Source organism: Tachysurus vachellii, chromosome 9 (assembly GCF_030014155.1).
Source record: "Tachysurus vachellii isolate PV-2020 chromosome 9, HZAU_Pvac_v1, whole genome shotgun sequence".
Lineage (NCBI taxonomy): Eukaryota > Metazoa > Chordata > Actinopteri > Siluriformes > Bagridae > Tachysurus > Tachysurus vachellii.
Window position 1 is genome coordinate 17,888,587 of NC_083468.1, and position 15,775 is coordinate 17,904,361.

Here is a 15,775-nt window from a genome sequence, read left to right on the forward strand (position 1 = left end):
TTAATCAATAGTTTTATATGAGCTCTGACTATTATATTACTCCCAAATTACAGCCTGTTTGTTTTGCCTACAATAAACATTCAAAACATTACTTTTTTTACATCCGAAATATAACTTTCTCTATATATCTTCTCCTTTTATTGTTTGGGGTATTTTACCATTTTCTGTAAAGACCACAAGGAAGGTTTGTCATTTATCTTAACCCATTATTTATCATGACAAAAGATGTTTAACGTTATTTTTTTTTCTTTCCAGAGAAAGAAATTATTTGTCTTATATTAAATACATTTCTGTGTCGAAACACTTTTATCTCATACACCCCACAGTATTTATTGCCATTTTCCAGCTCTTTTTTTGGTGAAGAAAATGCTATTTAACTGGCAGAAGCTGTGACACAAAGAGAGTGAGGGCTACAGGCTTAATTGATTATTTGCGCAGAGCTGTGTATCAGCGAGGTGCAGCACACCCAGGGGAAATAATGTAAAACAGATAACAAGATCAAATGCTAGAGAATTGCTTTCTCTTGCCAGCTTTATTAATCTGTTTCTTTCTCAGTCAAACTGGCTTTTCCCCCTTCACTCTCTCTAGGTTTTTATATTAAGGCAGAATATGCCTTTGTGTCTTAATTAATATAAAACTTCTCAGCTGACACGGCTGAAGACAGGAAGTACGTGACACAAGATTTCTGAAACATCTAAAAGTCTAAATAATAATCAGAAGTTTCTTAAGAAAATCCATTTCTGTGTTGTATTGTATCCGAGAAACATCGATTACTAGTAAATGAGTTGTAAGTGTTTGTAAAGCCTGTGAGGTTTGTGCTGTGTTATTAATAGCTTGCTAGCTGAAATGACGAAAGGTTAAAGTGATTATTGGTATGTATATTCGAAGGGGAAGTCATTATTATGTCTATAGACTAGGAATTACATTGTTGTTTAATACGCAAAACATTAAAAGCTTTTCTCTTATAGTAAGAAATGGGTTTTTTTTTTTTTTTGGTTGACTGGATGGGATTCCAAGAACAGACGATTCTTTCATTTGAGACCAAACGTTTACATACATTTGGATAAAGATATTCAAACTCTATTTGTACACAGTGTCACTGTACATGTACGGTTTATTTAAGGCTACATACTTTATTTCCATAAGAGTTATTATAAATTATAATAAAGAATTATAAATAGGGGGCACGGTGGCTTAGTGGTTAGCACGTTTGCCTCACACCTCCAGGGTTGGGGTTCGATTCCCGCCTCCACCTTGTGTGTGTGGAGTTTACATGTTCTCCCCGTGCCTCGGGGGCTGGAAAATTGTCCGTAGTGTGTGATTGCGTGAGTGAATGAGAGTGTGTGTGTGCCCTGCGATGGGTTGGCACTCCGTCCAGGGTGTATCCTGCCTTGATGCCCGATGACGCCTGAGATAGGCACAGGCTCCCCGTGACCCGAGGTAGTTCGGATAAGCGGTAGAAGATGAATGAATGAATGTTCATCTTTTATTTACTGTATCACTTTTGTTAGTGAGTCAGTGGTCACTTTTGACCTTGTTACCACTTTTTCACCCTTTTTTTTTTTATTATTGACATATGCTTGAACATTGGACAAATTCAACCACACACTTAGAGTAGCCTCCATGAGCTTCACACAATACTTTTTGCAGTCAGGGTTATTTACACTCCAAAAACATCATGATGCCACCACCATGCTTCTGGATGGTATTCTTTAGCTTTAAAGCTTCCCCCTTTTTCCTCAATGCATACTAATGATTATTATGGCCAAACTATCTACTTTTTGTTTGATCTGACCAGAGAACACTCCTCCTGCACTTGTATCTGTGCCCCCACATCATGGCAGATGCAGCATCTGTTTGGCCCCAAGATTTTAATTGGCATACAGCTATTCATACAGATGCTCATGGTACCATCAGTTGTTTTTGCTAATTGGTCCAGAGCATGACACACAACTGTGGAGGTTAAAAAATATTCCTTCCTTCTTTTATAAGATTAGCTAGAAAGCACCATTATCTGTTCTTAACAGGACACCCCTTTGTTACTTTAACAGCTGCAGTAGTTCTGAAGATATGCATAATGTAAATGAATATTAGTCATATAGTATCAACAGATTTATACGTGTAAGACCAAAAATAAGAATAAAAATAAATACTCTCATGCTTTACCCTCCTTATTCCAAATAAACTTCAACTTGTCTTTATTAAAATATATAACAGATGCCCTAGTGGTTAAATTCTAAAATCAGCAATACACCAGTTCTTAAAGAATCTTGCTATTTTGCATTAAAGGCACCTTATTGTATTGATGATAAACACAGCTGTTCTTCAACTGTGTTACATTACAAAGGAACGTTCTTTTATGCCACATGCTTTAAAAAGGTTTTAAAAGAGAAGTGTGATTTGAAATGTCTTCACAGAGATCTAAAGCTGAAATGCTTGAAAATAATCCCATTATATGTAATCACTGAACTGAAATAAATGTGTGCAAAATGTGTTGTTTTCCAACAGGGTTCCACAACATTAAATGTAACTGTATGGATTATAAAGGGATAATAATTCTGACAAAATGAAAAGTACATTGTTAGAGAACTGCTGTGAAGGAATAAGAAAGGAATACGATGCGTGTAGGATACAGGAAAATAATCAGTACCTTCATGTCAATGATTGTTTTTCTATAACAGCACAACCTGTCATGGTTTATTTATTTAATTATTTATACAGGCTCTTCTGCTCTTTTACTTACATGTTACAAAAATGAAGATGAGCACTAAATTTGTTCAGTTGCCCGTCTATAAGTTCAGAGTCACGGTATAATGTGCGGATGTGCCGATACTTGAGCTTCCATCCATGTGGATTTACTATGATCTTGTGTATTTAATGAACACTGTCCAGATGAATTAGCACTCTCTGTAGTGTACATGCTTCATTTGCCAATGCAGTGTTTTCTCTGTGCTGGGTGATGAGAGGTTGAATGGCCATTCATATCAGGACACACCTCTTCTGAAGTGAGGCTTCTTGGCAGACAACAAGGAGATGTAAGCAGGGCTTTCTTGCCTAATCTTGTGCCTGTCAGAAACAATTAAATGTTAGATTCTAAAATATCGGAATACCAGAAACAAAAGTGTTTATCAGATGCTTTGTTGTATTTAAGGCTAGTTGAGTTCAGATCTTTTGAATTTAGTGAGCACGGCTTAATATATTTCTAATAGACATTTTGCAGTCAGCCAGAGGGCATGTCTAATGAGGATGGAGTTTGTAAAAGAAGATTTGAGGGGGTGAGAAACCTTGACATGCATAATGTATTTTTAAATGGTTTCCTTTCTGAAATAAAGAAACATTTCTTTCTGAAATTAAGAAAAACATGCATCTCCATTGCTCATGGTGTATTGCGCTTCTCTATGCTGGATCTATCTGTAATTCAAGAGTGTGTCACCCTGCTGTATTCTCTGCTGTATATACATCATATTCTGAAAGGTCTGTGTAGATTCCTGCCCCAGTTTCTCTCACTACATCAGCAGTAAAGTGTGAAGCAGCTTCCCCGAGTGACCTCCCGTGGCGAAGCCGAGTCCACCTGCAGCCTAAACAGCTGAAAGGATCCAGACCACCATTAATCTGCATTATCATGACATAACCTCAGTGCCACTTAGATGCAAAACAGCATGAACTAGAAAATTTAAAAACCATCCAATTGTGTAATTGTACAGTAAACCTCCATTGGCTTGGCAAAGTGATTTTTTTTTCTGTTTATTGACAATAGTGAAGCTGGGGCAAAGAGGGAAAGACAAATTCAAGAATGTGTCCGTGCATCCATCAGGCATTGAGGTCCTGTGAAGATTTAATATTGTAATCAATATATATCTATGTGGAGTCTTTAGTAAAGAGCACATTCAAAATAAGGTTGACTTTATACAGTAACTGTTATTGGCAGGGAGGCATGATTGGTTTGCAAAATCTTGCCATCAGGATTTATAGCAAACGATAAATAAAATGAATCCATTTCCACAAACAACAGGCAAGGTGTACATTCAGACACGGTGTGTGTAAGGTACAAAACCATTTCAGGTGTAGGATATATTGCAAAGACTGGGAAAAGGAAAAGGGATTATGGAGTGGATAATGTCCGTACATCAGGAATGCATGAGCACCAGAGTGACCTTGTTTCTCACACAAAGCCTGAAAGGGGATTTTAAAAAAATAAATAAGTGGCTCTACTTTTTTACTTTTTCCAGAGCTCAAAATTTGGGCTATAATTTCAGTTCATGCTAGCTGAAGTGTTCAAATAACTTCATGTTCAGATTTTTCTGTCTGTTATTGAGATTTATTTGGACTGGAAATTTTTCACTTGCTGAAAACAAGTGAACCTTGGTAATGATGTTAGGTCTTTTGTGTGCACTACGCTGTACTGAACAAAACAAAATCAAACATAATATGATTGGGGTTGTATGACTTATAAGATTTATATGCAGTATGGTGTTGGACCCCTAAAGTGTCTGAAACAACATCAATGGTTATTGTACCAAGCATTTGTTTTAATGACATGATGTCTGTTTTCATGTCGCACTGTGAATATTTAATGTCTAATTCACACCACCTATAAAAAATGAAATGCATAACGATAGCAAGAGCAAAGGACAAAACAGCATGGACAACTGGTTGGTACTAGAATATCATGTTGCACTAACAACGGGTATCCGGAAAAGCTCTTGAAAAAAGATCCATAAAAGTTCATTAGTCAGCGATTGTGATATATCTATAGGTGTTGAAATGGGCTGTTGTTTGGTCTGAACATGTTAACGGCTGTTAGAGCAGGCAGCAATTGACTGCCCTATTCCCTGATGAAGCAGACTGGTGGTCACCCAGATCGATAGCTATCTGGCCACGGAATCTAGCATAGAGCTATTTTGTATTCCATTAGTGGTCCCTGATGGTTAGAAAGAGTTGTAGAAAAAGGCTACACTGATGCTTTCAGAAGAATCTTCAAGAGCACTTCTTATTTTATATCTATTTTTGTCTAGTTTAGTGCAATTTACCATTGGAACAAACACCCCAAGTCTGTATATTGCAAATAATGGAGTGCTTTTAGGGTTTTTTTTTTTTTTTTCAAGCAAAAAGATGATAACGATTGCATCCACTCTTCCTTGAGTAAAGGCTACTGAGAACAAAATGGACCTCTGCTGTTAGGCAAATAACCAGATATTTTATCCTATCTTTACCCATTTCTTCCTGTCCAGGGTGGATGAAACTATTTATCTTTTTTAGGGATTTTGAGGAAAATGCTTAGCAAATACTTTGTCTGTGTGCGGACTTTAATAAGTATGCATAATAGATGCTGAATTTCAAGTTTGCTAATTCTAAATGGGTCTTAATATTAATCTGCTCTTTTTTGTTTTTGTCTGAAATCAGTGATGTAGCTTACAAACATTGGTGTCAGGTTAATCCCTGAATGTAGTGCATGGGAAAGTGGCTTTATATTTACAGTGAATTTGAACCCGGTGCATTGCCTTACAAACAAATAGATTATACTCTGTTTTCTGTACAGATATGCAGTTTGAGCCTGGGGATAATTCTCTGAAGACATGATTGTACAAGTGTTCTGCAACAATGAGCTAAGCCGCTTTTCATGACAGCATTTGCTTCCGCTGTTCCCATCTTCGACTTTTTATAGCCAAGACAGCATTGGGAAATCCACTTTATAGAGAGCTGCTGATTAACCCAGAGCCTGGTTTTTCCACCCAGAACTAATCAGGTTTATTTAACACCAAGTTGGTGTAAAGCAAGAATTTATGAACTTTATGGCATTTCCTACATTTAAAATGCAGCATTCTGGAGTCTTCTTACATTCAATAATATAGTAATATTGATGCTGCTGATGAAACCTGAAAGTCTCTCTGTTTTTTGGCAGGCCTGTGTGATAGCGTCTCCATCATGAGGCTTCTGTTGAAGAACCTGGATAAAATGAGATGTTTACGTAAGCGCTCCACCATCCCCTTTTTGGTGATTCTCATCACCTTTCTGCTCTTCATGAACCTCTACATGGAGGATGGCTATGTGCTGGTGAGTGCTCTTACCTTTTTATACACGCTGCACTCAAAAAAGATGTGGAAAATTGTCTTTGTGTATTAGCTGCATTTTACATGGAAAATATAAGAGAAATTTATTCTTTGGAAAATAATTTTTAAAAACCTTTATATATTATAATGCTTGGTTTGCTGATTACGGGTACAAAAAATGGATGAATGGATGTGGTCTATTACATAATAGATTGATTTCTTTACTGAAATAAAGAACATTTAAACATTTGATATTTCTACATTTTTCTACATTTAATTTTATTATGCTTTCATATTCTTATTAATTTTGCTAATGTTTTGATGACCAAAGTATGTTTACTGACTCAATAATTCAGAAGTAATAAAATAAACAACTCAGACATAATTTATGTTTTATAAAATTAGGGTGCCTTATTAGGGTGACTTGCACAGTGCTTTATGTTTTAAATTATTGTCTTGCTTGAAGATCCAAACAGGATGCAATTGTAGTAGCCCAATTTTTGTTTTCTTTATCCTCCTAGTACTTCATGGATGTGTTCTTTAAGCCATGTGTCCTAACAAGGTTCACAGGCCTTTTGGAGGGAAAACAGCCACACAACATCACAGATCTTTCACTATAGCAAACAACTCACTTTAGGTTCTTTTCTGAATGACCTTCTAAAGTGTTTGTTATCAAAATGTTAGAAAGTTGTCTCATTTCACCACAGAACCTATTTAAATTCAAAATTGGTTCGTCCTGGGACATACATATGGGGCTAAATTAAAAAAAAAAAGTTTTTCTTCTGGCACAGTTTCTAAATATTTTGCTGACCTCTAGTAGTAGATTTGGAGACATGGTGACCTGAAATGGTAGCATTATGTGTGAATTTCATTTCCTTGGAGAAATCATATCTTTCGAACCCCATAATCATCATTCCTTTGTCCTCTTTCAGGCATGTTCATTAAAATAACAGCTTTTTTTATAGTCATTACCTGACCTAGAAAGGGCAACACATTTTATTATTTCATTTGCATATTCTTTAATCTCCCTGATGTTGATAAATTGCTAAGGGAATTTTGCTTCGTGTCACAATGTATTTCTACCTAACTGTAACAGCATGGTTGATGGCATGGTTCATGAATGTTCCTGAGCACTCAGGTAAAAAACGCTGTCATATACTGTATAACTATGACAACACGCTTCAGTTAATTTTTTTATTGTTTATCTAAATTTCTAGGGGTGAAAATAATTGTGATAATTGTGGTTTCTATAAAATACATTTTTCTTGATAATGTTTTTTGACTTTGACAGAATAAACATGGTTTATTGATGGATTAGAGTTTAAAATAATTAACCACTAACCTTTTTTTTCTTCTTTACCAAGCGTGACAGTAAATCTACATTATTCAGTACAAAGTACAAAGTTTCATTTTTCACAGTACTGAATGATTGTGCCATTTTTAAAGGGCATTTGCTTGTGTCATTAATAAATGGTGGTCTTATATAGGACAGGTCAGATCAGTTACAGTCAGCTCCAGACTTATTGAATAGAAAATAGGAAGCAGTAGTTAAAATAAATAGTACATCCAAGCAGATGGAGTTATAATTGAATATCATTCACTTAATGTATTTTCTCTCAAAAACGTTTGTGGTAAAACTTTTGAGGTAAGCATTATTTAATGCTTGAAGTTATTCTTTACTTTATAAATTACTCTCAGATTTCAGAAACATTCAATTAAATAAAGCATTAAATATGGTTACCTCTGTCATGAAGTTAAGCTAATGTCTCATCCAAATCCACTCAGACGAGTCTGACACAAAATCAATGTTTTGCAATAGCATTTTTAGTTTCTGGATTTGAACTTTATCTGAATGAGGACAGTTAAAGTGCACAAACCTAAAAAAACAATACAAAGGAGACTGAAATGTAATGCATAGAGAAGAAGTTACACAGCTCAATATGCATCATGGTTACAATTTTATGAAGCATTCCAAATGCAAGAGACTGTTTATTTATGAGCCGGAGTTAATGATCAAAATTATTATTATTATTCTTAACACATCACTTTTTAATTTAATTATTTATTTATTTAGAACTTTAGACAAACCTTGGTTTCTGAATTGTATGAGAGATCAAATATAGGCAGAAATATGTACTGTACATTTCTTTTGAGTATCTATCTATCTATCTATCTATCTATCTATCTATCTATCTATCTATCTATCTATCTGTCCATCCATCCATCTAACTATCTATCTATCTACTGTATCCATCCATCCATCCATCCATTCATCCATCCATCCATCCATCTAACTATCTATCTATCTATCTATCTATCTATCTATCTATCTATCTATCTATCTATCTATCTATCTATACCAGGCAGATTTGGCAATCTCTGAGATGCATTCTGCGTACCACAGTTGTAGAAAGTACTTAAATGAGTTACCATATTGTGCCTTTTAGCTCAAACCAGTCTGGAAATTCTCTCATCAAAAAAAAAAACTCTCATCAATTCATAATGTCAGTTCCACCCATAGAAACTGCACTTGCTGGTTTATTTTTTGCTTTTTTTTCTTGTTTGCATTTTGTACCATTCTGAAATACTCAAACCAAAATGTCTGGTACCAATAACTATTCCATGATCAACAACCCTGAAAACATTTTATTTTCTTCATTATGTGCTGGATGTGAACATTTACTGAATCTCTTGACCCAGAATAAAAGCATTTTATTGCTGCAAGTATATAATAATAACCTGAGCATGGAGTTTATACTGTATGTAGTTTCTACTTTTAGTGAACAAATAACCGAAAGTTAAATAATCATGCATGAATGTATTGTATAACTGATTTAAAAATGTATAGCATGCATTAGTGTTTGCTACAGCATCATATTTAGTTGTTTTTTTGCTGATCATCTGTTTTTGAAACTAAGCAGTCTTTTATGTAACACATAGAATAAACGAGCAGAAACTTATTTTAAAAGGGAATCTGCAGAATTATCAGTTGCTTTGTAAGCAGAATAATGGAGCCTTCTGCTACACAGCGACAGCACCAGGAGTAGCCTGCTGCTGAAGAATTGATGTTTGAGCTTGGCTAACATGGCATCTGTTTAAGTAAAACTAACCATTTATCAAACTCAACCCTCAAGCTGTTGGATATACATTGTGTGTCTGGAGAAAACCCCATAACAGGAGGAGAAAAACATCAAGAGCTCCTTCTTCCTTCTGTTTAGCAATAGGTGCACTCATTTTTTTCACCTCTTTTCATATAACAGATTATTGTGCTGACAGATGGGTACAGTGTGAATAAGAAACATTTTACTGCAGCAGGTCACTGGTGCTTTATGAAGTATTTAGAAGCGTTCTGTTTGTAATAATTTAATACAATAGTTAATACATTTGTATGTCCACAGGAGGAGGATAAACGGCAGCTGAGGGAGGTCTCGATGCACCCCTTAAATTCTGAGCGATATGTTCACACCTTCAAAGACATCACCAATTTTTCTGGAACCATTAATGTGACATATCGCTACCTTGCTGGGACGCCTTTGCCTCGAAAAAGTATTATTATTTATTTATTCTATTTGGTGTCTTTTGGAACGTCTTTTTTTGATGTGCTTGTAATTTACTATAACTCCAGCATGTAGAATAATGTGCAAATTAAGAGGTTACTTGTATTCGGTGCTATGACACATTACCTTTTATTTTTGAAATAGTGTGGCTTACACATTTCAGGCAGAATTGTTAACAGTCAATATTACAGTAAGACAGCAACTTGTCTTTCAAGGCTCTATTATTTCTGTATTATATAATATACACGATATTGACAAAAGTATGTGGACATCTGAGCCATATGTAGGTCTTCCCCAAGCTGTTGCCACATAATTGGAACCAGATCATTTGCAAGAATGTCTTTGTATGCTGTACAATTATGATATTATTTTACTGGAACTAATGATTCTTTCACATATACATTGTTATTATTGCTGCAAGTCGCAGTCGCTGTACTATAAAGGCTCCAATAGGCGTTCTTGCTACTGCTGATTGCCATAGTAATGACGTATATTAGTGGGTTTTATATTAGCAGTTTTCATGCCACTAATATGAAACATTTTGGAGGGAGTTTTGGTGTTTGTATATAAAATTCACCAGTGGATAAAAGATCTGTGTGCTCTTTGCTACGGATCACATGCACTCTACTGTCGTCACTCCAACTGGGAGAAACAACTCACTCCATATATTTGCATAATGTGAAACTTTTCTCAAATCTGCCACATTGCAAGACACACCTACATCTGGTCACCAGTGGTTTCTGTCTCTCTCTTGCCAGTTCTAATTGAAAATAAATCATCTCTGATGATTTTCACTTTGCCACCACGAGAGTCATTGTATGTGAGAAGGTAGCATTAGAGGGCCAAACCTGTTTATGCTTTGACCACATTATGAATGTGTTGATTTTTAAAACATTTTTAAATCTATTTTCCACAGAGTACCTCACGATTGGATTGTCATCAGTGAAAAGAAAACGAGGAAATTACCTTTTGGAGACCATCAAGTCCATTTTTGATCAGTCCAGCTATGAAGAGCTCAAAGAAATTGTTGTTGTAGTTCACTTAGCAGATTTTGACCTGGCTTGGTGTGAGAGTTTGGTTCAGGAGATAACCCGCAAATTTGGGCATCACATCATAGCAGGACGTCTACTGGTAATTCACGCACCCGAGGAATATTACCCGTCTCTTGATGGGCTGAAGCGAAACTACAATGACCCTGAGGATAGAGTTCGATTCCGTTCCAAGCAGAATGTAGACTATGCGTTCCTGCTCAACTTCTGCACCAACCTCTCCCACTTCTATATGATGCTGGAGGATGATGTGCGATGCTCAAGGAATTTTCTTACTGCTCTAAAGAAAGTAGTCACTTCCAGAGAGGGGTCTTACTGGGTCACACTGGAGTTCTCCAAACTGGGATACATCGGGAAGCTTTACCACTCTAGAGATCTTCCCAGACTTGCACACTTTTTGCTCATGTTCTATCAGGAGATGCCCTGTGATTGGCTGCTGATTCATTTCAGAGGCCTCTTGGCCCAAAAGGAAGTCATCCGATTTAAACCATCGCTTTTCCAACACATGGGCTACTACTCGTCATACAAAGGGGCTGAGAATAAACTGAAGGATGATGACTTTGAGGAGGACTCTCTCGATATTCCAGACAATCCCCCTGCCACACTGTACACTAATATCAATGTGTTTGAGAGCTATGATGCTGCTAAAGCTTACAGTAGTGTGGATGAGTACTTTTGGGGCAAAGCTCCATCTACCGGGGATTTTTATGTCATAGTGTTCAATAAACCGACAAAAATCAGCAAAATTAAGATCAGCACTGGAACAGATGACCGTCAGAATGACATATTGCATCATGGAGCCTTAGAAGTTGGAGAGAAATTGGTGGGTACAAAAAAAGGCAGGCAGTGCTCCTCCTACATCACATTAGGAGAGTTTAAGCATGGGAACATTGAGGTTCACAATGTGGATCATAAAATAGCTTTTGATATTGAGTGTGTTCGCATCGTGGTCACAGCAAACCAGAAGGAATGGCTGATCATCAGAAGTATAAGCCTGTGGACTACTCAACCTCCAAATCAATGAGAACTGCTGTGGATCATTACAACAACTATCACACAAAAGGCACAACAATCGGTCATTCAGTTTGCTTGGTATATATTTATCTATTTATTTTTTGGGTTTCTTATCTATTTATTACGTTTAATATTTATTTGATTATTTATAACTTTTTTTATATAATAACCCTTTGGTTTTGCTTCATTCCTTAAGTATGTATAAAAAAGTATGTGATGAACTGATAGATTGATTGATATTTTTCTGACTCTCCATTAATAAGAACACTGTAGGCTTATGCTGTTTTTTATGTGATTATGCCATGATCTCTTCAGCAGTCTAACTGCTGGTTCCGTCATTTGGCAGTGGCATTTTCACTCATAGCCTTGGGACGTCCACTTACATACTCATGATGAAGCTGCTTGATAAATTGTAACCATACAAAGAATTTTTTTTTGAGATTTCATTTTGTCCTATTTATTTTTAACCACTTACATCCCGTCTGCAAGCATATGGTCAATGTGGCATTGAATATACAATGTATTGTGGCATGAATTTAGTCGACTGCACTTCACATTGTCTCCCCACTAAATGGTAAAAGGAATGTCATTTGTTCCATCGACCTTGGGCCTGAAGGGTCACCTTTAGTCTAGTGTTTTGAAATTGCAGTGTGTAATTTGTTGGTGTGTTCCTTCTGAAGCATGGACCAAAGCACAGTATTTATATTCGCCCGTCTTAGACGGCTTGTGATTGAACAGTACAGTGACAAATGAGGCGGACCTGTTCTACCTTCCGCTCATTCTTTTTACCCCTCTTCTGCTTCAGCACAATTTTGCCCAAGTAAATTGGATTTTGTTTGGTTTTCTTGCTGTATCCAAAGATACACCAGGGGGCTCTGTATTCTCTGAAATTAATCCATATATAAAAAAAATTGAGCATGATTATCTAAAATATAGTAATGTTATGCTCAAAAATAACAGTATTATGGTAGAGTAGTAGGGAAAAATCTCTTCACTCCCATCTTACACAATGTGCATAACAGTTTACTCCATTCTTAATCATGTGAATGATTTTTTTTCCCTTTCTGGATAAACTAATTTTTATCCTAGCAACAAGGCAAGTATTATTACAAAACAGTCTTTATTTCAGTTGTTATTTTTCTCCCAAGAAAAAGCACAGGTCCTGTTTCAGAGAGCAACCTGAGGAACTGATGCTTTGGTTTGGCAATTGTATTATACGATTACTGGAAGGTGTTTGTTGAGTCAATAATGAAACACAGAAAAACACATCACTCAACAGTGCATGAGCGAGGAAAGAATTGCATCGAGAGTAATCCTGTTGTTTGTTTTAAAGTTTTATTACATGTCTCCAAACTGTCTGCTTTGAATTTGACCAGCAACGTACTGTACATGGTTTGGTATAATTGGTCCAAATACTACTGCACTGTAACTCTCTCAGTGTACTGCATAGAGTCTTTAAGTGAAGAGAATGCTTGATAATGTATATTTATGTTGTATTTTGTCACCACATCGTTTGTCACATGGTACTGTATGTATATTGTAAAATGACGTATATTTTTTTACATGTATCATTAGAATTGTTTGCCTTGTATATTGTATCTGAAGTGTTGAAACAAAAATGAATGCCATTTGATCTGAAAAAAAGGAACGTTTTTGTGTCTTTTTTAACTATGTACACACACACACACACACACACACACACACACAGTCTTCAGAACCCACAAATATTCCCTATAATCTCAAGGACTATCTCTAAATCCCCACATAAAAGCACATAATACATTTAGTTATACATGCAATTAGTCATTTCTAATATTACATAATACATTTAGTAGACATTAAACAGCGTTATCTGCTCCCAGAGCTCATTTTCTGTCAAGTAAACATTACCTTGTAGGATATTTAAATAGAATCAAAAAAGCACTCATGAACATGACTCTCCAGACAAAAGCTGATTATTAAGCCTCAACAATTATTTATTTATATGTTAATACACTTTGTGCTTTTTTATTATGTACATAATGAATCTACAGTTTATTTACAATGCATTCACCTTTTAGGTAAAGTCACTAAATTTGGGTTGCACACAAACAGGTGTCAAATAATGAAGGCAAGATTGTGAGGTTGCAATTGCAGAATTAAGAAAAAAAGGGCAAAAACGTTAAGGACAGGCAAAGGTCAGGCGATCAGCAAGCAGTGTTAATGGGACTTGGCATAACACAATGCTTAATAATTTCAAGAACAAAGACTGAACTGAGCATATACTACACAATGAACTGAGTGTCTTTTACTGCTGTGACTGGTAGTGCAGGTGATTATGAACAGGAGTGTGTGAAAAACAGAACTGTGACTGTGAACGGAAAGTGTGTGTGTTGAGCTGGCAGACCTGACAACAGAACATTATATTCGCTATGGGGCATTCATTTAAAATTAGTAAGGGCCCAGTTACATAAAACTCCATACAAAGGTCGATATAAGAAACTAATATAACTGAATGGTCTCAAAAACATTTCAATAGTTAACGATTGACAAAGTCATCATGTTTTGTTTAATAGATGCTTCATGCTACTGATTTTGACTAGTGTCATGGGGTTTGAGACGATCTTGTTTGAATTTGAGTGGAGAGTGGAGAGTAAACGCATGCCTTTCTGTTCATTTGTGTTAATCCATCTGTTTTCATCGTCAGTTGTTTTTAATCAAGCTATCGTTTGGGTTTGCTAAATCAGACCAGAAAGGATACACAAAAAGTAAAAATTTAAGCAAACATTTCTCACTCTGTAGCTAATTCCCAATTTAAATGGTTGCCTTCAGATAAATAATTTACCTAACATATTAAAATTAGTCAAACAGAAACAGAGGATCTGCTTCATAAACATACTGTGTGTGCAATACATTACCCTCGTTATACCTTCATGTAGTGATATTAATGCTAAAAATCTCATTTTATGTAACACTTCTTCGCTTAAAACTCTCAAAGGACACAATCAAAAAACTCTTCACAGCCTTCACTGTCAAAGCTGCAATAACACCTCCAACTTTGCAAAAGATACCAGAAGCCAATTATCTGAATTGGCAGAACTTCCTAAACACAGTACTCTCACATCCAAGATTAACCTTCCCATAATGACACAGTCCCTCATCACAGAAACTAAAACTAAAGAGCATCTGAATTGAATTTAATTGTTGATTTAAATGGCAAACATTGTCACAACCATGAAAGGTCATCTGGAACCTGGCATGTCTTATTGCTCTATGTATTTTAGCGCTTAACATTAATTTACAGTAATTAGTCACATTACAAATCTGTTACATAGACAGGTGTCATAACATAGCTTTAAGTCATTTGCCTTTTTCAAAAGAAGATTCAGAAGAAGAGATTTTGAGAGCTTTCTCATCATAAACAAATATTTTTTTAATGTACTTTTAAAATAGGATAGATGCAATTGCCACCCTCTTTGATGCACCATCATGTTGTGTTAAAGTAAGTTAAAAGAAGAAATAAATATAACTTTTAAAATAAAAATCTAAATCTAAAATGATAACTGTTCTTTTGGCAGTAATAATTGGCTCCAAAGATCAAATTAGCATCCTGTAATTTTTAGCTAAAATCCTGAAACCTGGTGCTGTTTTCTCTTCTTCAGCAGAAGCTCGGGAAGCTGAGGCTGCATGCCACTTAAAGGTAGAACAAAACTAACACTCTGGGTGAGTCGATATGGCAGGCAAGATGTGTGGAAATCGCCACTAATGTCCATTTTAAAGGGTGTCAGAGCAATCCACATTAGAAAAAAAAAAACAATACTGTGTAATAACTCCTGGACGAGGCTGTGCGTGGAACACCGCCCAATCGATTCTAGGTTACCATGGCAGCAGTGCTGCATAAATATAGGAGAGAAACACAATATCAGCTGAAGAGATCCTAAGGTGGGGTGTGCATCATCCTGCCTATTCCCCACTGATCAGCTACATCGCCAGTGGCTCTGTCTCAGTGCATCCACCTTAATAATGTGTATGGACACATTAACAGAAGTTTTTTTTTTTTCTGTAATTTGCTCCCTAGTTTTATAAAGGTATATAACAGTAAAAACTGATCCGGAGTCATTTTACT

The 15,775-nt window shown here is 35.9% G+C and overlaps 1 protein-coding gene across 1 annotated transcript in view; it reads left to right on the top strand.

Moving 5' to 3' along the window:
- mgat4c (mgat4 family member C) overlaps window positions 1-13,094 on the top strand; it is a 129,523-nt gene extending 116,429 nt beyond the window's left edge. The window contains exons 4-6 of the mRNA XM_060878637.1: window positions 5,903-6,054; window positions 9,449-9,596; window positions 10,524-13,094. Of these exons, the coding sequence (XP_060734620.1) occupies window positions 5,926-6,054; window positions 9,449-9,596; window positions 10,524-11,680 (1,434 nt within the window). The 5' untranslated portion in view covers window positions 5,903-5,925 and the 3' untranslated portion in view covers window positions 11,681-13,094. The remainder of the gene's footprint in view (window positions 1-5,902; window positions 6,055-9,448; window positions 9,597-10,523) is intronic.
- Window positions 13,095-15,775: the final 2,681 nt, after the last annotated feature.